Source organism: Colletotrichum fioriniae, assembly GCF_027942845.1.
Source record: "Colletotrichum fioriniae strain IMI 355084 chromosome Unknown scaffold_17, whole genome shotgun sequence".
NCBI classification, from domain to species: Eukaryota; Fungi; Ascomycota; class Sordariomycetes; order Glomerellales; family Glomerellaceae; genus Colletotrichum; species Colletotrichum fioriniae.
Window position 1 is genome coordinate 701,674 of NW_027076853.1, and position 24,618 is coordinate 726,291.

The 24,618-nt window shown below is 54.4% G+C and overlaps 6 protein-coding genes across 6 annotated transcripts; 3 read left to right on the forward strand and 3 right to left on the reverse strand.

The window, feature by feature from the left end:
- Positions 1-1,328: 1,328 nt before the first annotated feature.
- Positions 1,329-2,365, reverse strand: N0V96_011393 (uncharacterized protein; the record flags this gene model as incomplete). The annotated part of the gene is made up of 4 exons (XM_065759264.1): positions 1,329-1,399; positions 1,451-1,755; positions 1,807-2,054; positions 2,165-2,365. 4 exons carry the CDS (start codon positions 2,363-2,365, stop codon positions 1,329-1,331), a joined length of 825 nt encoding a protein of 274 aa, XP_065612161.1.
- Positions 2,366-11,982: 9,617 nt separating this feature from the next.
- NdufA8 (ndufa8, NADH-ubiquinone oxidoreductase complex I 19kd subunit) lies at positions 11,983-12,988 on the reverse strand (the record flags this gene model as incomplete). Its single annotated transcript, XM_053192193.2, has 4 exons — positions 11,983-12,219; positions 12,326-12,458; positions 12,615-12,842; positions 12,969-12,988. 4 exons carry the CDS (start codon positions 12,986-12,988, stop codon positions 11,983-11,985), a joined length of 618 nt encoding a protein of 205 aa, XP_053050357.2.
- A 734-nt stretch (positions 12,989-13,722) lies between these two features.
- NUP57 (Nucleoporin nup57) lies at positions 13,723-14,786 on the forward strand (the record flags this gene model as incomplete). The annotated part of the gene is made up of 4 exons (XM_065759265.1): positions 13,723-13,918; positions 13,983-14,182; positions 14,236-14,628; positions 14,685-14,786. The coding sequence occupies 4 exons, from the start codon at positions 13,723-13,725 to the stop codon at positions 14,784-14,786; spliced, it is 891 nt and encodes a 296-aa protein (XP_065612162.1).
- Positions 14,787-15,116: 330 nt separating this feature from the next.
- N0V96_011396 (uncharacterized protein) lies at positions 15,117-15,542 on the reverse strand (the record flags this gene model as incomplete). Its single annotated transcript, XM_065759266.1, has 3 exons — positions 15,117-15,241; positions 15,359-15,460; positions 15,530-15,542. The coding sequence occupies 3 exons, from the start codon at positions 15,540-15,542 to the stop codon at positions 15,117-15,119; spliced, it is 240 nt and encodes a 79-aa protein (XP_065612163.1).
- A 1,531-nt stretch (positions 15,543-17,073) lies between these two features.
- On the forward strand, positions 17,074-20,310 carry GCV2 (glycine decarboxylase subunit P; the record flags this gene model as incomplete). The annotated part of the gene is made up of 2 exons (XM_053192191.2): positions 17,074-20,194; positions 20,249-20,310. 2 exons carry the CDS (start codon positions 17,074-17,076, stop codon positions 20,308-20,310), a joined length of 3,183 nt encoding a protein of 1,060 aa, XP_053050355.2.
- Positions 20,311-21,314: 1,004 nt separating this feature from the next.
- On the forward strand, positions 21,315-22,920 carry N0V96_011398 (uncharacterized protein; the record flags this gene model as incomplete). The annotated part of the gene is made up of 2 exons (XM_053192190.2): positions 21,315-21,543; positions 21,602-22,920. The coding sequence occupies 2 exons, from the start codon at positions 21,315-21,317 to the stop codon at positions 22,918-22,920; spliced, it is 1,548 nt and encodes a 515-aa protein (XP_053050354.2).
- Positions 22,921-24,618: the final 1,698 nt, after the last annotated feature.

A 24,618-nucleotide genomic window follows, 5' to 3' on the forward strand; every position in this document is an offset into this window, starting at 1 on the left:
AACACAGCCATGTTGCCCATATACACGCGGATAGTGCAAAGTCGCAGATTGAAAGAACCATCGTTGAACCACCACCTAATTCCCCACACCCAACCATCCCATCCACTGGGACCGTCCGAACCCACGCCGTTCTTCACAGCCATCAGCCGCAGCAGCACGTTTCACAATGCCGTTGGACTCAGGGGGCGGACCTCACTGCCACACAACGTGAACACACGCGCCATCAGGTGGCGGTGCGCTTTCAGGCGTATATGCTGCCGACAAGTTGAAAAGAAGAATATATCCCCCCCCTCTTGGAAGTCTGGCTGTCAGTAGTGTTCGCCTTCCAAGTCCGCACGCACTTGAAGATTCAGTATCAGAATATTTGGAAACAATAGCCGACCTACTACAACCTCTTTCTGCGGCCGGCGACCGTAACCACGCACCTCGAGTCCTCGAGTCCTCGCACATCGGAGCAACCGACATGTGCACGAATGAAACGTCACTTCACAACGGCGCACGCAACCACGACACAAGACACAGTCAAGTTGACGAGCCAGCGAAATCTGGTAGTATGACACAGTGATCCTATTCGGTACCAAGGATACAAGTGTATCAAGAAAGAGGAAGAGACACCACACACAAACATCGAACATCACTCAAGTCTTCACTTCACGACCGATTTGTCCTCGAGAACATATTTTGCGAAACCATAAAAATCATGGATCCCATTGCCTAGCCTCCCTAAACCCGAAATTCAAGTTGAAGAAGAACCATAGGTACAAAGAACCAAAAGAGTCATAAACAGGGTGCCGTGATTTCGCCCAGACAGATTCATAACCCAGACGCCTGTCAAGTGACAGACCGGGTAAATGACTGTGAGGGACAAGAAGAAACCAGGCCAAGAATCGAAGAAGAGCAAAATGCAATGTTCCATGGTGGGTTGGTTCCCTTTCCCCAAAATGATTTTCTTTGTTCCACGCCAGATCCGTAAATGCATCATCATCAATGTCCAGTTGTCCTCGAATCATGGTCTCGGCCGGCGCAAAAAAAGACGTTGTGTTTCCATCACGCAAGTGCCTTGAGGGAATTTTCGTAAGAGAATAGTTGCCCATGCCATTCGTGGGCGACCAAAGCGCATGATTCAAAGGGTCCCAGGAGAGGGACAAGGAGATCGAAAAAAGGTCAAGCGATCTCCTGTTAAAGTACAGCGGTAGAAGAGAAGAAATGCCTCGCTAATGCGACGGAGCTCATCCGCACTCGTACCCGGTGGCCGTGTCGCAAACAAAACCCAGTTATGCTTCAAGCGGGCAACACGAAGGGTGCAATGCAGTTGCGTGTCACGACGCTTAGGCGACGGTGATGGTGGCGGCGTTGCCGGGAGGCAGGACATTCTTGTCGAAGCTGCCGATAACGTTGCCTGTATAATCGTTAATATCGTACAAGAAGATATAGAGAAAGATCAACTTACCCTGGGACTTGTAGTTGCAGACGGTGTACCAGCTGCCAATGGAGCTGAGGGTACCGGCGGCGCAGTAGTAGACACCGCAGCCAACCTTGGTGGTGTCAACCCAGACCAACTGGGAGAAGTGACCCCACTGGAGGAAGTTGGTCATGTCAGGGCTGGCCTGGCCGTAGCCGGGGTAGAGGTTGAGCTCGCCGTTGTACCACTGCTCGGTAATGGCACGCTGAGCAGCCTTGGCCTCACCCAAGTTCTCGGAGCCAGTGGCACCCCACATGGCGAGGTTCTGGCCGTAACCGCCACCACCAGTAGTCCTAGATAAAGGTCAGAGACGGAACGGTTCCATGGTTCTCATCAGTACTTACATGTCGTGCTCGAAGACGCAGGTCTTGGCAGTGATTAGAGCGTAGCTGGCAAGGTCGGCATCCCAGGTCAGAGCGGGAGCGGAGTGGTTGCTGCGGTGGTTGTTGTGAGCATCAATGGCGGCAGTCTGAAGGTCGCTGACGGTGGCAGCGGTGCTGGGGGTAGACTGGGTAGTCTCGACGACGGAAGTGACGGGAGCAGCAGAAGAGGAGGCAGCGGGCTCCGAAGCGACGGGCTGCTCGACAACCGGCTCAGGGGTGGGAGTGGGAGTAGGAGTAGGAGTGGGAGTCGGGGTCGGGGTGGGGTGGTCGAAGCCTTGGGAGTGCGAGAGCGGCGCTTGGTGGTGATGGTAGAGAAGACAGGGGCGGGCGCAGGGGTCTCCTCAACCTTGGGGGGAAGGCTGCTGGAAGGAGTGGCAGCGGGAGTCTCGACGGGGACGCCCTCGGTGACGGTGACAGTCACGTAGGTGACGTCGAAGACGGTCTCCATGGCACGGGGGTCGATGGCGGCACCCATGGCCAGGACGGCGCCAGTGGCGGCAAGAACGATGGAAGACTTCATTTTGAAGGTTGGATTGTGAAATCAACGAGAATGAGCCTGAATGATGGTTAGCTTCGCCCGGCGAAGTGGTGATATCTGAGTGAATGAGGATGAAGCGAAGGGAAGTGAGTGAAGTGAAATAAATGAAGGAAAGTGCGAATAAGCGCGTGCTTGCTGGAGAAAAAAAGAGTGTGATGAAGAAAGGTAAGACAAGCATCTCGAGCAACATCAGGAAACACCAGCCTGATATATGTCCTTCGTGAGGTGACGAGACTCAGCCTTAGTCGCACGCTGGCACGCCAGCTGACACTACTCGATGCCATCGACCCGGGCCCAGGCGAACTCGTTGTTCAACCAAGCGTGAGTCAAGTGGGCACACGTGTCGGGCGAGACAATGAACAAAGGGCAGCAGAGGTTCTTTGTCCATTGTATTGTCTGCGGCAGCGGGCTGTATCGCGGTGGCATTTGACTGTCTTGAAAACGGTGTTCCAAACAATGCCATTGACGCGATAGGAATGAGGATATGGTGGGGAATGTGGGGAGGAGGGGAGTCTGGATCAGTGCCACTTACCTTTTTTGAGTTTTTGATGTCTTGAAGAGATTCGCGGAATCTGGCTACCGGGGATCTAGTCCGAAGGTGGTAGTTGTGTCGGGAAGAATTTGTGAGTTGGTTTGTCGGAGGCAAATGAATTCCCGTGAGGTAATTCTCAGAGCCAGCTGTGTGGTGATCGAGCACTGCTGATACGGTTCCGTCAAGGACCTGGTGGTGTTGTAGAAAGAGTGTGGTTGAACAACGGCTGAGTTGTTGAAGTTGGGAAGGAGTGACCGGTCGGGAGTCGTAAAATCTTTTTTTGAGGTGGTGAGCCGGAAAAAAAGAAGTCTCGTGAGAAAGGTTGCGAAGGAGTGACAAGAAGCCTGATGCTTGTGTTTTTGGGTAGAGAACGTGAAGAGGTATCGGGATCCGTAAGGAATGTCGGTAGCCTATCCTTCTATCCTGGAAGGTTGAGGGTGCAGGAAAAGAGGGGATTCGTGGTCGGGACCTGGGGGCAATGTGATTGGTTTTAAAAGGAATGGACGGTGTCGAACAGACACGATGGCGACCGAGGCCTAGGCGGGAGAAGAGAAGGGGGGTGAAGGGGGTCGAACGAAGTGGTCTCCTGGGAGTGGTGAAGCAAGAAGGAGAAACAAGATGTTCTGGATGGCGACGTCTGGCTACTAAAAGGGAGCGGACAGGACGACGGAAACCCGCACGACTGGGATCGAGGGACTGGGCGGAGAGAGACTAGAGTCTGAGCGTTGGGTCCAGTGCAAGTCTAGTCCAGACAAGGGTAGAATCCAGGGCAGCCGGGGGGCGATATGCAGTGTTGGTGAGGATGTTGGTGTGCGTGGGTTGTACCACGGACCGTGGATAGCGCCTGGGCTAGGCTGCTGAATGGTGATATTGCTGGTGGACTGTGGTGGTTGAGTTGACGGGGCCGAAATGACTACCGCTGCGTAAGTGTGGATATGGAGGCGAGTTGGGGTGTGAGAGAAAGTGAGCGTGTGAGGAGTGAGTGAATCAGTGATTGAGTGAGTGTGGAGGTTGAGATGAGTGGTGGTGAGAGGTCCAGGTTGGCGCTGGATGCTGCCCTGGCGTGTGGAGAGGCGTGAGATTTGCGAGGCAAGGTAGAATAGAAAATGAGCGACCTAACGAACGCAGGACCGGACGGGACGACGGGAGTGCAAAGTGAACCCTGCAGGAAGGAATGAACAAACACTGTTGCTGCGTTGCAGGCTACAGTCTACAGCGCAGATTCAAAAGCCAAGAAGCGTGACGAGGGTCAAGTGTTCGTGGTCCGTGGAGCGGGATCCGGCCAGAAAAGGTGGAGGCAACGGTGATGAAGGGCGATGACCTGGAGGCGAGACAAGCAAAGCAAGAGCTGCGCAGGCCCCAAAAGAAATTGGTCTTGTTTGGTTTGTCCGGGGTCACGATGAACTGTGGAAGGGAAGGGACGAACTGCCTGTGTTGCTCCTGCACTCTGCAGCGTGTGCCCGGTGTAAGTGGGAGGGTGGGGTGGATTGGAGATTAAATCGAGGTCATGCGGGGGTGGACGTATCATTCCCATCTCCCCTCCACCGCCATTCAAGGGAAGGAAGGAACGGGTTTTGGTGAATGTAGAGGCAATAGAAGGAAGGAAGGGACGGAAGAGAGGGAAGGACCAACGATGGCTTTTCGACCGGTCCCTTCTCACTTCCACCCTCGGGTACATACGTCAATCCCTTAGCTAATATTAGGTAAGTTACTGCGATTACCTGTGTCTCGTCCCTCAAGAGATGCACATGTCGATTGATCGTCATGTGAGAAGACATTACGGCGGGTAGGAACAAAGTCAAAATACTCTATTTCATCCTGGCGACTGGGGAACAGACCTCGACAGCACCACAGGCTGCACGGCAACAGCAGGAATAGCAGTAGTCAATAGCAGCACAACGCTGAAATTACGCCTCACCGACGGTCAGCTCGTCAGCCCAGCATGCATTGCAGCACCTCAGCTCACCTTATCCAGGGTTCTGCTTCCCATCTCGCACCATGCAACGAGCAGATCCTCGCATCTTGGCTCCTCCCACCGCGGCACCGCAATGCACCTTGGTCTAGATGATGTCTATCACTGGGTCAGCTTCCCGATCCAGAGAGGCCGATTTTACCGGTCTAGATTACAGCATGCGGTGAACCTGCACGCCTAGATGAGGGCAATTATACAACATGATCTAGACATCGATCCCTTGTTACTCTCTTGATTCCATGCTCTGGTACGGAGATCCGCAGACGTGTACAGCAAAGTTCAACCCCTCACCACGACAACGGGTCTCTACCACAAATTTCAAGCCAAGGAGTATCAAGGAGCGGATTCAAGCGTCAAGCTGAAGCCTGAGAGTCAGCTACCCTGCTGAATCCTGGATCCCGATGCCCTTTCGTCGTCAGTGCCGGCGACAGCGCGCTCCCGTCCCTGTGCCCTCAGCTTCTTCGAAAAACACCGCAACGGCCTTGGCTGACTAGCACCATGATACCGCGATACTTAACACTATCAACTTGTCTGCAATTGCGGGTGGAATCACGATAGTGATGGGGTCGAATGGAGGGGGAAAAGGGGCTTGCAGATTCCCCAGCGCTTGTTTCTTTGGTTTGGTTGTTGCCAATATCAGCTAGCGCACCTTCGCTCCGCCCCTCGTCCCGGCGCCTCGTTCCTTCCACGCACACCCCTTCCATTTACCCCCTCCCTTGCGCTTTCCTCCCATGGGACGATGAGATGGATGTTGCCCTCCCGCCCACGTCCCGACTCCTGGTCTCCCGGCATCTCTGGCCAATCCCCAAGCGGCAGCGTGCAGTAGCCTCGTCCCATTGGTTCAACACCAACGGCTGACCGAGCCGGTGCCTTGCAGATGCAGTCGTTCTTGCCCTGATTGCTGCAAGGGTCTGCTGGGCGTCTCCATCAAACAGCCACTTGGCCCGGGGAGATCCACCCGTCTGAAACGGCCTTAATTTCGGTGGGGACCCGTTCATCCAGTCTTTCCGCGAATTGCTCAAAGCGTTGCGTGGACCATGAACTGTGCACCTTTCCATTCGTTCTATTCTGCCAGGCTCACCAAAGTGCCACAGAACGTATTGTTTCTCTGTTTCTCTGATTTCTCTCGTTGCCGCCAAGCTCACACTGTTTTCTCTCTGTCTCCCAAAGCCTCTCTCCTAAGCAACGTCCCAAGCCATGGCGCTTTCACTGGTCCGATCGCTGCAACGCTGAGGACCACGTCTACGCACGCTCACACGCTGTGCTCCTGTCAACCATCCCCGGTCGGCAGTCTTCGTTAAACTTTACTGCCGCATCACCTTGGCCGTCTCTTCCGCTGTCTCGCCAAATGACCTCATTACACTTCGTGGAGACTTTTGTTGGCCCCCTCCCCACATCACCATCTGTGCCGCTTCTGTCATCCTGTCAGCGTCTCATCGCACACGACGCATCTATTGACGTCTGATTACCGATGACGACCGACCAGGAACAAAACCTGGCATCCCGGTACAGCACTCACGATGAGCGAGATGAAGCTGCAAAATCTTCCGGCCGCCCACTACAACACCATCATGCTGCCTTTCCGGGGTAAAGGAGCAGAAGCAGCAACCGATACCGATCACCCTACATTATCAGCTATGGGCAGTGGGCACGGCTGGTGAACGCCAGAGCGGAACCTCATCTGCATCGATAACCTCTATTCTTGATTCCTCCCCAGAAGCCTAGACGATGAAGAAGGAGTTAGGAACCTTTCCATGTCATGCCTCCTCGGGGCCATCTCTCACCAGGATACTTGTCTCCGTGGGCGCAAGCCGCGTGGCGTGGTGTTGCTCGCCGAACTACAGGATACGCAACGATTGCCATGCACCCAAGGACGCCTCCTCACCTACAGAGTCCGCGTGTCCATTTCAAAGGCGTTCTTCTGGTGCGGCGACCGCCGAAGAGGAAACTAATCATTCGCCCGAGCGCTGCATCACTTCCGACGGCAGCGGGACACTAACGCCAGCACTTATACCATGCACGGCCGACCACAAGAAATATGTCGTGGTTTAGGATGACTCGAGCTCCGGAATACGACAACTGACCACTCGGAGAGATGCAATAGGCGCAATGGATCACGGCAGAAACGATGGCAGGCGTCAACGGTCGCTTCAGAACCGTCTCCCGCTGTTACTTGACGTTAGTCCCCGCGTGGGCAGCATCTTCCAACGACCAAAGTTTGAGACGGCCTTCTCCCGAAAGCCAATCTGCCCCCCTCTTCGCCAGACTGGAGCCGTGATCAGCAGTGCTGATCGAGATGGCGTATGTGACAGACAGCCAGCACAACTGATTGACTCTCCATCGAATAGTCCCGCCTTCTTGGCGACCAATCCCCCAACGATCTCGAGTGGCCAATGCCGTAAGGGAAACCACAGACGCCAGGCCTTTTCATAGTCCTGTCCAGCGCGTCTTGCCGGGGTGACAGACATTGCCCCCATCCGTCTGACTTCAGCACCTCATACTATCCGATGTGGTCGCTTCGAGCTGAAAAGGTCTGGAAACTGAGCTGTGCTAGCTATCCGTACAGACTCAACACAACAGAGCGACAAGACGTTGGCTCGGGAGTTTCCTCCCCTGCAGATGGGAGGTGCACAGATGCATTCCCCGACAGTAGTTTAATGCAACCTTGCCAATCGCCAATGACACTTAGATCCTGAAGCAGAGGACTTCATCTCTTCTCCAACTTCTCTCAGATGGAAATGTCCTCCATCTTCAAGGATCCGTACGCAGGATGGTATACCACAGCTTAGATATTGGCTTTCATTCTGCAGGCTTCCAGCAGCTTAACCTACAACCCATATGGTGAAACTAATTGCGGAGACGAGGGGACGTCTCCGACATCGCTATCCTAGACCGCCAGAGCCTGACCGCCAGGGAACACCCTCTGTCTTTGTCGGTTCATCTCATTTCTCTATGCAAATGAACGCAAAGCTATCGGATAATCAGACGTTTCTCTCCCCTGCTATTCGAGGTCCAACCACACTCAGTCATGGGGCGGGCACGACCATCGAGATAGCGGGACAGGGTTCAGACAGGACCACCTTGAGGCTGCCCACCCACCAGGAAATGAGGTATCGTTTACTTCCAGGGCACCAAACATCCTTAATCTTGACCCAGGAGATTTTGGCGAGACTTTTTTTTCTGCCCCCCGCGTCCCTCTTTATACCGCTGCCGGCGAACCGCGGGCCTCGCGGCACATCATGTCAGCGTTCAGACCGTCCGCCCCGGGGAAGACGGCATCTCCATTATGGATCCCAAGATCTGAAGACCCGGCCGCTGCTGGAGCTCAAGACTATCATCAGACTGCGGATACCAACATCGGCTCATCTCCATCCCATCCCGGGCAAGCTAATGCCGCACAAGAGATTTTGGTGACTAGCGCAGCTTGCTTGCTTTCTGGGTCGCGAATCCTCCAGAGCAAACCTAGGAGGAGAGCGCCAGCTTTGTCTTGAGCCGCCAAGGCCGGTTGGCGGCCTTGTTTGCCAGACTGAGAGTGCAGAACCTCAAGCCTTCTGTCTGGACTTTACCATCCAAAGTGCATCCGGTTGGCTGAAAACCACTTGGATCGCCCAAACCCTTCGACATAAGCCGAAACATATTGTTTGACGATGGGCTGCGGCCACTTCTTGCAACCTGGTCGTTCAGCGCCCGGGAGTTAAGGTTGCGCTACCCTACCGCTTTAAGCGCCTGGCATGATAGAGCCCCTCCATCTCCCCTCTGCTCACATTGTCGACAGCAGAACCCTGAGACGTCAAGCCGACGGCGGTTTCACGACAGCGTCAAACATGATGGGAATGCTTCCTCTGACATATTGCGGTGGCGAGAACATCACTAACGGTTGTTTCTTTTGAGATGCTGACGAGGTCTCAATGAAGGAGTCAGATCCAAGGGGTCGAATGCCGCAGGATCTGAACACGGGGTTCACCATCTAGTCCAGTGTCTTAGACAAGAAGGCAACACCCGGGTTGAGGAGGCCCACCGCTTTGACAACTGAGGACCATCCAACAGGTACAGTCCTAGCAATGGTTGCCCGACGTGGCAAGTATATAACGCTCGATCATGCCTAGCCATTGTGCGACGACACCGCCGCCCTTCCGGGATCTGATGTGGCCCCGCACTTTGAGTCCCAGATCGGACAACTCTGGAGGGGAACACATGACCGGCTGCCATTGCTTGTACGACTCTCCCCGGACGAAAGAATGAGTCTGTATCGGTCTCTGCCGGTAAGCGTCATCATGGTTCTAGACTAGACAGAGATGTTCGATTTGCCTGCATGACTTCTCGTGATGGCATCGGACTCAAAATGCCTAGCCCAATGCCTCGCTTAGAGACATTCGGGGCTGATGGGATACACGTCCTACCCAGCTGGTCCTCCTTACCGTTCCCCTTCCGGACGATTGTATCGGAACGGCTTTTCTAGAACTTGTGACATTTTCCGCGTGCTCTCCTGGAACAGCGAATAGTTTAATAAGCCGCCACGGAAGTCTGATTCCTTTTCACGGGAGTCCAGGTCCGGCCACCCTCTTCAGTGAGATGTCTGGGCCGCCGTCACGCAGGATAAGAATAGCCCGTCAGTTTTCTGTCTGCGCTCTCTCCATCGTCTCCTATTACATATGTTCGCCCGCATCGTTTGACACACGACACAACGTCCTACCCACCCAGGAGCGGCTTCCTGCTTCTTTTTGTGGCTTTGGCCTCTCTGGAGAGGTAGTCAGCTTGAAGCAAAAGGTCTGTTCAGGGAGTTGGGCTGGGGTTCGATCCCCGTCGGTGTCACCAAGTCTCAACTGGTGTTTTTGGCCGAACAGCATACTTTTATCTGAAGGTGCAACATATCTCAAGGTAAACACAACGATCAGCTATCAAAGTGAGGTAAATTAGAAGTAGAAAAAAGTCAAAAAAAAAAAGGAGACTCGAACTGGCATAAATAATGCTATAGCGAGACGCCAGGCATCTGTAGACTTTAAATGGCAGGTTCGCGTCAGTGAAGGAGAAGCCGCACTCGTAACCTTTCGGCCAAAGTGTACTTTCTCGCCCACCCCGACAGTACGCTCCAACTTGACGGGCTATAGAGGACTACGTAGACTGCGTGTGGCTACCTTGGGATGAGGACAGCAAGGTTACGGAGACTTGGGGGGCCACAAAGGTGCTCTATGTCTCGTCAAAGGTTGGTGGCGTTCTTGTCCCGTGTGAAGCCCCGTGTTGGAGGTAGATTGTGCTTTCACGGGGGAGATGCACCGGATGGTCTTGACAAAAGGAGGGGTTTCTTGCTGGACAACACGTCGGTTACTAGCATTATCAATTTGTAGTTGGTTTTGTTGGGAACTTTGAATTCGCCGTGCTCATCGCTCAACTGGTCTCATATCGTATTTGCGACGGAGCTAAAATGTTACTCACATCTAAGGATTATCCCACTCACTCCCTTAAACATGAACAAAACGCTGTCGAGCCAAAAATCAGACATTTCAGTTTTGGGGAATATGTCATGATCTCCCTCACCCTGTCATCCCGCCTGTGAGGCGTGACCGAACTTCTTCTACACCCCATATCAGCCTGACTCGTTATGCCTCGGCTACCTGCTGACAGCTGGATACTGCAGTTCCTGAAAGCTCAGAGACAAAAGCTTACTTGTGCTTTGTACTTTTCCCCGATCTCAGTGCTCGTGGAAGCAACCTGAGCATCGATCTAACTGTAACGTGGCCTGTCTTTGTGAGATCTCGGCAAGACAGAGAGACAGTTTTGACAATCCTCTTGCGTTCTAGACTGCTACAGGTCTCCCCACTCGTTATACACGTGGGCCAGAGTGCGGTGGTAGTTGAGCTAGATGAATGTGCCCGGTTTCTGTGAGTATACTGGAGTCAGCCTCGGCTTTTATTCTTCCTGTCAGAGACATCTCAGGTTGGCGGGGCTTAGGTAGATTATCACGTCTCACGAAAGGCAAGATGGAATACATAGCTTGTGGATAGTAGTGGCGGGGCGACAGGCGTGAGACAGTCTTGGGGTGACATGCTTGGGCTGAGGTTGGTGGTGATATGGAGGCGAAAAATAGCGAATAGGGTAAATAGAGGTTGGAGGAAGGTTCAAAGGGTTTTGGATGCTGGCGGGTAATCTTCTTTGCTGTGACGCCTCGGGCAGATGTCTCGCCTCGCTGCGGATGGAGGGGCATTGTAGTTCCATCAGGGGAAGGAGCATTGTTAACGATGCTATGGCTCCCCAGCTGTGGTATTGCTGGTTGACTATCTGCTACACAGCATCGTGACTACTCATGATTGAACATGATTGCTGCATCTAGGGAGACTAGCAACGGAAGTGAAGGTGTTATTCCTCCCAAAATGCACTTTTTAGGGAGATGGACTCGTAACCAAGGTATCCCATAGGACCCCCAAAAGCCATCGGCAACCCGGGGAGCTGAGCAAGACGGGATCACGTGTACGCACCGTATATTCATCTGGTCTACACCCAATACACCCACGAGAGCGAAGCCAAAGGTATATACCCCCCCTCAGTTCCATTCCTGTCACCAGCCAGCAGGCGCCCGTCTAGGTCGACGGGTCAGGTCAAACTGGCTGGGTGGTGGAGTGGTTCAAGGTCGACAGTCAAATTACGCCCACAGCCTACTCGACGACAGGCTACGAGTTCGAGTTCGATTCCCAGCAAGTGCGCCAGAGACGTAGCCCCCAGTTCAGCACCGGGGGGGTGAATTCTTTTGCTGCTTTGGTCGCTTTTTTACTGTAAGAGGTGTTGATCGTCATCTGTAGAAGTGTAGACCGCAACAGCAGTATGTGGCCAGCCGCTTCCATCTAGTAAAAGATCGTCCACATGCCTCCCAGAGCCCTGAGTTAGATATAAAACAGCCAACATGGTCTCTACGTCTAGCACTCTTTCTATTAACAATCAACAGGGGTACCCGACTGAAGCGGTAGCAGACATTGAAACAAGTAAAGCAGATCTGCATTGGGTCGAAAAATGTTTAGAAAAAAAAAGTGAAGCCATTGGTTTGATCCCAACTCTGATTGATGACATATGTACACAGCGTTTTCTATCGCCTAGTTTCAAGTCCTACATCTTCAACGCAAAGCCCTCGGTTCCCCTCCGCGCGCTCACGCGGGAGAAATCGCTAAACCCCCATATTACCGTCTGCTCTTGCCACACCTCTACGGTGCTTGTTGCTTTGACGGGGGGGATGAAGGGCTTGCCCTCGAGGGTGTTGATGGCTTGGTCGGCGTAGATCATGTGGTGGCGGAGCTCGACGGGGGTGGCGCCGGGGCGCTGGTCGGGGATGTTCTTCTCGAGTTTCTAGTGACATTGCATGTTAGTCGCGAATCTTAGGTTGATTTGAGGGAGTGGGGAGTGCTCAAATCGATCGCTTCGTATGGACCGGAATCGCGGGATTGTGACGCACCAGGTTCTCGTAGACACACTTGTTGAGCTTCCACTCGGCTGGTCGGCACTGGTAGAGCTGGTGGTTACGGTTCTCGATGCAGGTCCAGTGGGCCTTGAACTGCTCGAGGCAGTGGGTGTTGATATCCTTCAGCCTATGTAGTGTCGTTCCCATGTCAGCGATTCGATATCCCTATCAAAGGCCACCTGCTCTCGCGACCCATTGTCTGCGGCATTGGGGCGCAATTGAGCGGCAGCCCGTCGGCAACACGACAACCAGGCTCGCTGGGATAGCAACGGATTCAACGTACACGCTGGAGGCGCATCTGGTGACCCGACGACCCTCCTTCAAACAATCAAACTCGCCGCGGCCCGCGCTGTCCGTCTTGCACTGCATGAAGTCGTCATTGTATTCGCGGCAACGGGCGCCGATGAAGTAGGACGCCGACAGGAGAGGCGCGGAGCTGGCACCAATCTCCTTGACCTTGGGGATATCGTCGGGCAGAGGGGTCGTGTCGACCTGGAACTGCTGGTTGAACCTGGCGTTGGGTGTTAGCCTCTCTCTCTCGAGCTCTCTGTATTGCGAACGGGCCGGGGTATTCGTCGGCGGCGGCTGGGCTCAATTGGCCTGCCTGTTCGGCCTGGGAGGGGGACAAGGAACGTACTGAGGCCGTCGGTTAGCCATGGCTGCGATTGTTGTGATGGGAGCTGGGGGGAGGGCGGAAGGGAGCGGTCGATTTGGCGGTTCGGATGGTCTCCAGAGCAAGCTTTCCGGGCAATGGACGCTACCACGAATTGATGTGAGGTCGATTTAGGAGACGCCTGATTGGATCGGTTGAGGGCGAGGCTGAAGTGGAACTAGTGTGGCTGAGGTCAGCTCCAGTTGTAAGGTGGCTCGGTCTGGGAGAGAGTGGCGGCCGGTGAAGGCTGCAGCAGCTGCAAGCTCCGATTTATTATTTTCGCGTTGCTGGGCTCGTTTCCTGTCTCCCCAGGGTAGCTCTCAACAGCCCTGCGATTTGATACCCAGCGAGCCATCTCCGCCAACGCCCAAGGGAAAACGAAAAGAGGTCTACCGCCTTCTTCGCGCCCTGGCCGCTCCTGGAAGCTTCTCTTTGTTTTGATACCCGCCAGTCTCTCATCCCAATTCCTTCATCGATTTTGCGCTGAGCTTCTTTGGCTTATAGTTTGCATTTCGTTGCAACTTCGCGCATCAATCGCCTGCGGCCAGACGATACCCGCGACGGACCAACGTTTTGCTCCGAATACCATCGAAATTATACCTGACACTCATTCCACATCATGAGTTTGTTCGGCGCACCAAAGCCCGCTGGGCAGACTGGAGGTCTCTTTGGAGGAGGTAGTTTTGGTGGCAGCACGTTAGGACAGTCAACACAGCAGCAACCGCAACAGCAATCCGGCATGAGCTTGTTTGGAGGACAAAATCAGACCCAGGGAGGCGCATTCGGCAACTCCATGGCCCAGTCTCAGCAGCCGCAGCAACAACAGCAGCAACAGCAGCAACAGCAGCAACAGCAGCAGCAACAAATGCCCAGTCTGTCGCAGTCGCAAGCACAGCTCTCGAGCTCACTCTGGCAACCCGGAAGGGATACACCTCGTACGTTCTTGTGCTCGTCCGGCGGGCTATACCTTTTGGACCGACGCTAACTCATAATCTACAGAGAGCCAAAAGCCCATTCCTGAACAAATGTCCCTCATCTTCGAGAAGTGGAACCCCACGAACCCCAACTGCGCCTTTAAGCACTACTTCTACAACAAAGTCGACGAAGCCTCCGTCCCATTCTACAAGCCTGGCCCACACGAAGACCCGAGAGACTGGGAGGAGGCGCTGCAGAAGAAGCCCGCGCCGGGCTATATCCCGGTCCTTTGCACAGGCTTCTCCGGCGTCGCGGCCCGCCTCCAAACGCAGAAAAGGTTGTAGGGGAACTCAACGTGCGCCTGCACCAGATCAACGCCAGTCTCGACGCCATCCTCTCGCGGCACGACCTCGAGACCAGTGTGCGTGCCCTTGCGGCCCGTCGCCGTCACGTTGTTCTTCGCGAGCGGTGTCTCGCGCTGGCTGCCCGCGTTCAGGTGCTGCGCAACCGTGGATACGCTCTCAGCGGTGACGAGGATGACTTGCGACTCAAGCTGGCGGAACTGGAGCGCAACGTGCAGGATCCTGCTCTGGCGGCGAGAGAGGAGGAGCTCTGGAGCCGGTTGATTGTGCTCAGGGACTACGCGGACCAGTTGATGAAGGAGACGAATAAGCCTGCTTTCGCGAGTGGCGAGGGTTTGAGCGAGGAGACTGAGCACAAGACGAAGAAGGTATGTCTTTGCAGCCAGGCCGGCTATTTGGTTCTGGTCGCTAACTGTGATTTTAGGTCTTGGAAGATTATGAGAAGCAAATCCAGCACCTCAAGAAGGAAGTCGAGTCCATTACAAAAGACTTCGCGGACTGGGAGAAGGAGCGGAACCCAAGCTAGGGTATCTAGGTTGTTTGGGATGAACGTTACTGCCAGGCACGTCGTAATAGAGGATGACGGCGCGAGCGGACGCTTTTATGTACGGGATGAACGCAAAAGGGATAAGGCATGCTAGCCGTATCAAGAGAAAGCACTGAGAGGGTGTTCCCTCCAACAACGCAAGCAACGAAGGAACCTTTGAACAAAAGTCGTGATTTCTTTTAATCCTGATTCCGATGTGATCTATACCCATAGCCCATCCAACCAGTCGTCATCTACACTGTACAGATGATATTTATTTTACAACAGGGTAAATTATTCCCATTACACATCCCTGAGGCGGGTTGGTGGCTAGCAGCGCTTCATTGGTGCCGCAACCTGGTTGCTCGTAAAGAGCATCTCCTCGGTGTTCTTTTCTTTGTCGTAATGCTGAACTTTGGCAAGCTCATCGACTTGTCGTTGGTGAAAGGCGAGCCCTTTACAGGACCTTGGAGGCGGCATCAATGACAAAAGGGGCTGAGCAAGACGTCTCTCGTTAGCAACCACTCTAAGGACCTAGTTGCATATATAGGAAGAGGAGAGGTTGCACTTACAGAGGTACAGAAGGACGGCGGAGACGACGACCTGCTGGATGGAGAAGTTGGCCTCAGCCTCCATCTGCTTGATCTCCTCCTCGGAAAGCTGGGGGGGCGCGACTGCAGGGAAAGATGGTCAGCTTTGCTTTCGGTGCAATTCGGCTCGCATAGGGTAGATAGGGAACGTACATCCTCCGAACATCTTGTTGGTAGCTTAGTGGTACTGACTTGAAGGGGGTGAATGGGCGTGGGCGAGGGCGCAAGATGGGCGGTTCGTTCGTGATTGGGATTTCGCGTGAGTGCCAGGTTCAGCGATGATGTCGTCGCAAAAATTTAGAGAAGCTCCATTTCGAGCTCCGTCCCAGCCGGTACGTACCTAGAGCCTCAAAGTTGAGGTCTCATAGGCGCGTTCTTAGGTACTCAGTCTCCTTACCTAATCGAATTTGCACATGCACAAAAACATGGCTGCTTAGGTAAGGCGGTTAGCAGCATAAGTTTATGAAAGAGATGGGACCGGGAAACGTTTCTTGGTGGCAGGTCTGAGGTGGTGGTATACTCGGCTCTCTGACCGAGCACTCGGTTTCTCATCCGCGCCCCTCCAACCCTCCTAACCACAGGACCGCTTGGGAATATACTGCGCGAACGAGAGCCCCAGAACCTAGTCTCCCGCCCGCCACCCTTTACGATCTGTCATTGGCCTTCACATCCGTTTCTGGACGTAATAATGGCGGCCCATGGATGGCTCGCCGAGCAGTTTGCCCAACGCGCCGGGGCCCCAAAGTCAGGGAATGGCTGGGGAACTGGAGCCCACCTATAAGCTACGGATCACAATCCAACTGGCACCCATCATCAAGCTTCCCTATCGTCTTGACCGCGCTTATCAGTGAGCGCCGCTACGCACCCGATAAGGCCAAGTCTCACCTCGCACCCTCACCTCTCAGGGTGTTGGTGCGCGGTTCCCAGGGATCCCGTAACCAACCGAAAGGGTTGGTGTTTGGCGTCGGGTGTTTAGGGTGTCCGTTGCGGCGGCGAACGAGCGGGCGGTCCAGTATGCAAACGCAGTAGTCTGTATCTCACTCTGTAATTCGTAGGGAGATCTACTTGTACATACCTTACTATACTACTGTGTAAGTATACGATTCAGGAACGGTATCCCTGGCCACGTCTGGTGGCCTACACGCCTGGTATTCGTACCTTTGGTGTTTTAACTATGCAGTACGTACCGCTGTCTCGATAAGTAGCCGTTGCCGCAAAAAGAAAAGAAACGAAAGGGCGGATGGTTGCCGGTCCTCAAGCTCACTCTCACCGACTCCTTCATATTTGAAGAGCATTCCGGAAGCTGTTCTGTTGACTACCTTACTTTGGCCTCTATTTATTCTTTCCGAACAATCATCCCATCTGTTCAACAGAAACTTCATTCGCGTCAAGACCTGGATTCAGGTGTTTTGAAACGGTTTTTGGGCTGCGTGCGAGAGCTTGGTCGCTTTTATCCCGAGTCGCATCTCGGATCGCAAGTTGGTGGCGACAAGGGTGCTACTTCTTGAGCTACAACGATATCGGCCCCAGATCCGAGCAATACTTCTATACGCACGACTCTCTCAACCACAACACCTGTCCTTCTTCTTTTTCTCTCTTCTTTCCTATTCTTCTTCAAGACACACCTCCGACATTGGCGAGTCTCACTGGCATTTTCATCTTCCTCGTGTGAATTGCCACTCTATTCACTTCACACAATGGCATCACTGAGATTGCCCCTCCCCCGCCAGCTTCGGCTGGCTGCCCCGAGGTCAAGGATCGCTGCCCGCCAGACACCAGCTTCCTCGTGGGTTTGCAACTCATGTGTCTCAAGCTCGGCATCGTCCTCGCGAATTCCCCGTGTGAGGACATTCAGCGCCTTCGCCTCTCTTCAACATGCCACCAGTGCAAAGATTGGCTCAGTCGATCCCTCCCTTGAGCCGCTGCAGAGGCCCGAGTCCTTTATTCCCCGACACATCGGTCCTGATGTTACCGATGCTGAGGCCATGTTGAAGGCGCTCGACCCTCCGGCAAAGTCAATTGACGAGTTTATTGCTCAGGTTGTCCCCCCGGATGTCATCTCCGAGAGGAAGACATTTGGTGCTTGGGACAATGAGGGCCCCCTTGACGAGAGCAAAGTGCTCGCGAGAGCCACTGCTTGGGCCAAGGCCAACGAGGCCGCTCCTAAGCCTCTTATCGGTGCTGGATACAATCCCAGCGTCACGCCCCGCGTTATTCAGACCAACGTCCTCGAGAGCCCTGCTTGGTACACCAGTTACACTCCCTACCAGCCCGAAATCAGCCAGGGCCGCCTCGAGTCGCTTCTCAACTACCAGACTATGGTGTCCGAGTTGACCGGACTCCCCATTTCCAACGCCAGTTTGTTGGATGAGGGTACGGCCGCCGCCGAGGCCATGACTCTTTCGATGAACGCTCTTTCATCATCCCGGGCCAAGAGACCCGGTAAGACCTTTGTTGTCTCTCACCTCGTTCACCCTCAGTCTATTTCAGTCATCCAGAGCAGAGCTCAAGGATTCGGCATTAAGGTTGAGATTATCGACGTGAACGCAGCAGACTCTGCAGAGAAGATCAAGGCCCTGGGACAAGACTTGGTTGGTGTCATGGTCCAGTACCCTGACACTCAGGGCAAGGTCGAGGACTTCAAGGGACTCTCCGAGCTTGTTCATGAGCAAGGTGCCCTCCTCAGTGCCGCCACCGATTTGCTTGCTCTGACGGTCCTCACGCCGCCCGGCGAGTGGGGTGCTGATATTGCCTTTGGCAGTGCCCAGCGCTTCGGTGTTCCTCTCGGCTTCGGTGGACCCCACGCCGCCTTCTTTGCCGTCAAGGAGGCCCACAAGCGCCGCATGCCCGGCCGTTTGGTCGGTGTCTCCAAGGACCGAAACGGCAACCGTGCCTTGAGATTGGCTCTGCAGACTCGTGAGCAGCACATTCGTCGCGAGAAGGCCACCAGCAACGTCTGCACTGCTCAGGCTCTTTTGGCCAACATGGCTGCCCTGTTTGCCGTCTACCACGGACCCGAGGGTCTGAAGGAGATTGCCTCGAGATTGGTTCGTCTTGCCCGTGGAGTCCAGGCCGTTGCCGAGGCCTCGGGTCTGGAGACTGAGCAGAGCGGCGCCAGCCCTGATGGCAAGGTTCTGTTCGATACCGTTGTCATCAAGGCCAGCGACCGTTCTCAGAAGATCCTGGCCGAGGCCAAGAAGGCTGGTCTGGGCTTCCGCGATTTCGGAAACGGCGACATTGGCATCAGCGTCAACGAGCACGTCACTGAGGAGGTGTTCAAGTCCATTGCCGCCGTCCTCGGCAGCGCTACCGGTACCCAGACCGCCGAGGTTGCGAGCAAAGCCTACGGTGCTCTCACCCAGGACATCACCGAGCTCCTTCCCGCGACTCTCCGCCGCCAGTCCGCATACCTCACACATCCCGTCTTCAACACTCACCGCAGTGAGACCGAGATCCTCCGCTACATTCACTACCTGCAGTCCAAGGATCTGTCTCTTGTTCACTCCATGATCCCTCTCGGATCCTGCACCATGAAGCTGAACGGCGCGACTGAGATGGCTTTGATCACCCTCCCCGGCTTCTCCACTATCCACCCTCACACGCCCGCAAGCGAGCTCCCGGGCTACACCGCCCTGATTGAGAGTCTCTCTGACCAGCTGAAGGGTATCACGTCCATGGATGCCGTCTCTCTGCAGCCCAACTCTGGCGCTCAAGGCGAGTTTGCTGGTCTTCAGGCCATCCGCAAGCACCTTCTCTCCAAGCCCGGCGGCGAGAAGCGTGACATTTGCTTGATTCCCGTTTCCGCCCACGGCACCAACCCTGCGTCCGCTGCCATGGCCGGCATGCGTGTCGTCCCCATCAAGTGCGACCAAAAGACCGGTAACCTTGACATCGAGGACTTGGAGGCCAAGTGCAAGAAGCACGCCGAGGAGCTGGGTGCCTTCATGGTCACCTACCCCAGCACTTACGGTGTCTACGAGCCCGCGGTTAAGAAGGCTTGTGAGCTCGTCCACAAGTACGGCGGTCAGGTCTACATGGACGGTGCCAACATGAACGCCCAGATTGGCATCGCCTCGCCCGGCGAGATCGGCGCCGACGTCTGCCATCTCAACCTCCACAAGACCTTCTGCATTCCCCACGGCGGCGGTGGCCCCGGTGTCGGACCTATCTGCGTCAAGGAGCACCTCGCACCATTCCTGCCCGGTCTTGCCCACGACGCCGACCAGGCCATGGTTTCCAGCGCCCCCTTCGGTAGCGCCGGTATCCTCCCCATCAGCTGGGCTTACAACGCACTGATGGGTAATGACGGTCTCCGCCTCGCCACCAAGACCGCCATCCTCAACGCCAACTACATCCTCGCCCGCCTCAAGCCTCACTACAAGATTCTCTACACCAACGAGAACGGCCGCTGCGCGCACGAGTTCATCCTCGACGCCCGTCCCTTCATCGCCACTGCCGGCGTCGAGGCTATTGACATTGCCAAGCGTCTCCAGGACTACGGCTTCCACGCCCCGACCATGAGCTTCCCCGTCGCCAACACGCTCATGATTGAGCCCACGGAGAGTGAGAGCAAGGAGGAGCTCGACCGCTTCGTCGACGCTCTCATCAGCATTCGTGAGGAGATTCGCGAAGTCGAGGAGGGCAAGCAGCCTCGTGAGGGTAACGTCCTTCGCATGGCGCCTCATCCCCAGATGGACGTCATCTTGGGTGACGGCGAGGGCAAGTGGGATCGTCCCTACTCCCGTGAGAAGGCTGCGTACCCCCTGCCTCACCTCAAGGAGAAGAAGTTCTGGCCTAGCGTGGCTCGCGTTGACGACAGTAAGCTTTACCCCTTTGTTCATTGGTATTTGTGTTTTTACTAACAGAGTATAGCATACGGTGACACTCACCTGTTCTGCACGTGCCCTCCTGTCGAGGATACCACGTCAGAGTAAATCGATGATTCTGCATCTGATAGACATGATACCAGCAGACCATAGATTTGTGCCTGCACGACAGCCTTCATGTTTGCAACCCGGGAACGACAAGGCGATCTCAGACGGGGTATCTAAACCGCTGACATCCGTCTTGTACCCCGACATCCTTCAACATTTTTCCAATCATCTCTTAGCAAGCGGGGATTTGAGTTCCTACGATTTCAACAGGGAATACACATACACCTTCATGTTTACTATATATGAATGTGCGGGCGGGTTTATGGGGCCGGAGATACGGGCCACCGGGGAGTTTTAAACAACAAAACAACAGAAATGGTTGTTTTGTTGAGGTTATTGCATTATTGGGCGTGCGAATTTGGTTTTGGCTATCTACCTAGACTGGCATTTCTAGCCGGGAAAAATATTGATATTGATAAGTTCAACGTGGTATCACTGGTGATGTCTGGAACAATGGATCATTGTGATTGCCTTTTCACCCTCTGAATCTTTTGGTGGGATCATACTTAGAGGAAGCCTTCCATCTGTTCACTTTCGTTCTCTTCGGCTCTAGCGGGGAGTCCTTAGGCAGCGTCCTCCGCCTCAAACAAAAATCGGCTCTTCATGAATTGATAGCCTGGCGGTGTTTCGTCATCAAGAGTGCATCACTGCTCTAAATGAACGAATCGCGAGGAACGAACTCATCGGTCTCCAACCTGACTGATAACTTTGATCGTGATCGCGAGCTTCTACGCGGTTGAGGTACTTGCAGTGATGACCCGAAGATTCAAAAGACTTTGGATTCTCCGGTACACCGAGCCGACCCCACTCGGCGGTCCGGCCTTCCTGATCAGGACGCCGTAACCTTCCAGGTTCCCACCTCAAAATTCCCCCAGGCCTGCATCTCACCACCCAGGAGCTCACTTCACTCACCCTCATCTCATATCTCACCTCATTGTCTCTCGTCAATTGATTGTCGTGGGCCTTCATCAATCGAGCGTCTCCTGGCTCACAAGTAAGCCAAGATGGTCCGGATTACTTCCCTCGCAGTCCCCGGACTCGCGTTCCTCACTAGCTTCGCCTCCGCGGTCGCGACGCAGGCTGATATTAAGTCGCCCGACTTCACCACCCTCTCAGTGCCGGAACACCCGCACCACGCCATCCGCATCAAGGAGCAAAGCGATGAAATTTGTAACGCGGGCTCGAGGCAGTGGACTGGATGGCTAGACACTGGTGGAAAACACCTCTTCTTTTGTGAGTGAAAACCATCAAGAACGTGGAAGTGAACGCGCGACTGAAGCGACATTGATAGGGTATTTCGAGAGTCTGAATGATCCAGAGAATGACCCCCTCAGTCTCTGGATGACCGGCGGCCCCGGTGGCAGCGGCCTCGTAGGCCTCATGCTAGAACTCGGACCCTGCCTCATCAACGATAACGGCACCGGCACAGTCCACAACCCCTACGCCTGGAACGCAAACACCTCCATGATCTTCGTCGACCAGCCCGCCGGCACGGGGTTCTCCTACTTTGACGAGGACGTCACCCCGCCCGCGACGTCCTACACCGCCGCCGAGGACATGAACATCTTTCTCCGCATCTTCTACCAAGCTTTCCCCGGTCTCGCTACCGCGCCCTTCCACATTGTAGGCGAGAGCTACGGCGGGCACTACATCCCTGCCCTCGCGGCCGAGATCGTCTCATACAACACGGGTTCCCCGCCTCCCGAGTTCAAGGTCCCGCTGGCGTCGGTGCTTATCGGCAACGGCTACGTCTCGCCCGCCGATACGACGTGGGGTTTCTACGATACCCTCTGCACCACCAAACCCGGCGTCCCCGAGCCCGTGTTCAACGAGAGCATGTGTGGGTTGATTGCCGATGCGCTACCGCGGTGCATGTACCTCCAGCAGGCGTGCTACGCCTTCCCGGACCCCATTGTTTGCGGCGCCGCGACGGACTTCTGCTTCGGGCATGTGGATCTGCTGTATTACCAGGACGTCAAGGCCGGCGGACGGAATCCGTTTGATATCACGAGGCCGTGCGAGACGGAGAATATCTGCTACGGTGCCGGGGATGGGATTGAGAAGTACATCAAGACGGAGCGGGTGCTTGCCGCGCTCGAGGTGCCCGAGGCGGTGGGTAAGAATTTTAGTCTCATTTCCATGGACGTCAACGAGCGATTTGAGCTTGCGGGTGATGTGTTTTTGAGTACCGAGGCGGATGTCAAGTATATCCTCGAGAATGGGGTCGACGTGCTAGTATATAATGGCGACTTGGATCTCGCCTGCAACACGGCTGGTAACGTGCGATGGACCAACAAGTTGTCGTGGGCTGGGCAGGTTGAGTTTGTTGCCAAGGAGCTCGAGCCGTGGTTTGCGGTTAAGAAGGGAGGGGAGACGGTCAAGGCGGGCATGTGGAAGCAGGTTTCTAAGAAGATGAGGGGTGGCAAGGATACGAGGTTTGCGTTTGTGACGGTCGCGGGGTCCGGGCATATGGTGCCGTTGGATCAGCCTGAAGTCGGGTTGCAGATGGTGAGGAATTGGTTATTTGGGGATTTTGGCAAGGCTGTGAAGAGTGGTGTGGAGATGGTGGTCCAGAGTCAGGACGAGGAGTTTGTATCTTCGGAGTTGTAGTCACGGGACCATGTGAGAATGTTGGACTGTCAATGAGGCATTAGTTGGATCTATTATTTGATAATAGGAGGTGGATGTTGGTTCCATACTTGACGTGATCCTCAGGGCTACATGACCGCCAAGGTTGACAGTTATGGTGTCAATAAAATCACAGCCGTCACTTGCTGCCCATACCGCAGCGATCCAATCTTCCCCACCCTCGATTCGGTCACGCGCATCGAAATCATCCATACTAACAATCGCCGTACGTGGACTGAACAGGCGCCGGTGCCGTCGCCCGACGATGTGAATGCTTCGGCCTACGCATGGTCTATCAGTCGTCCAATCTAGAAGCCGCGATCACGGCTTTCGTGCCGTGCGTTGTGACAACTTGATAGCTTCTGTATATTATCATGGCAATCATCGAAGTGTGAGTCAACATCAGCCGCTAATGAGATCTAACCACACAGCCGCCTCAACATGTTTGGCGAAGTCGTTGATCTAGGGCACCTGATCACTTGTATCAATCCTATGATAGCTGGGTATCTCTTGCGTTAGTTGGGTTGGCGTCTTGTGAATATTGATGCAGTGGTGATGCATACAACCGCACGCTTCTATCCAGTCTTCTACTCGCCCAATACTGCATTCCGATAGTGGACCTTCTGTCTCAAGATGACAGAGCCAACAAGTGAATCGCAGAACAGGGGTCAATGATAGGATAAGACGATTGGCCACTGAGGTAGCCGGCCACTTCATATTGGAAGATCGTCAGCTAGCCGCGGGTATGACCGGACACTGGTTGGTTTCCTTTTCTTCCCCTGTTCCTTCAGAGACACAAAGGTGGAGACTAAATGGACGATCATGGATCACTTTTTCAGCCTCACGGATAGCCATTGCATACAATGTGCATGCTCATGCAGGCAAGTCTCGAAGAGGACACGAACCCGAGCTGAGCGAGGCCAAATGAACTGAAACCGTTAACTGCGGGTCGTACATGATATCACAGTCTCTTCCATACGGTTCACCTGTCTATGTAGACCCTGGATTTGTTGACTGCGGGATGGAAGTTCTGAGAGAATGCGGCCATTCATTAGCTTCGCCACTTAGTCCATTAATCATCTCGCGGAACATATGGACCTGAACGATTCTCGCACACCCGGTGGACAGGAAACGCGTAATCTTCAATGGAATCGCAAATCGGAACGCTTCTGGAATATGGGGCCCGAAAATTTCCTTTTCCCATGCACAAGTCATCAAACCCTGTGCTTTCTCTGTGCATTGCCCAAGCTTGGGTCATGTCTTATAACTCTTCCGGAGTGCGAGGACCTATTCGACGAGATGTTTTATTTTTTTGGTGAACCCTGGCTCTATATATGCAGCCGCGATGCAGCGTAGCTTGGCGAGCTGAAGTAATACTTCGGAATCCCACATCTAGTCTCAAAGTGGATGTGGAAGCGAACAGAGGAAGCTCATATCAAAAGAAGCGCATTTCAAACTCCTGTCGGCGAGGGAGCCCTTTTCCTACCCACGAATTACACGCGCAGACTATCACTCTTTTTATTATCGCAGCTTCCTCCCGGCCAGACCTCGCATCGTGCCTCGACTTCACATCGTGCCCCGGTTGCTTTCTTGTGCTTGCCTAAAGGTGTAACGATCATGGCAGCTATGCAGTCCGAGGAGTTATTTGACCTGATAAGCGAATCTGCCAGCAAGGGCATG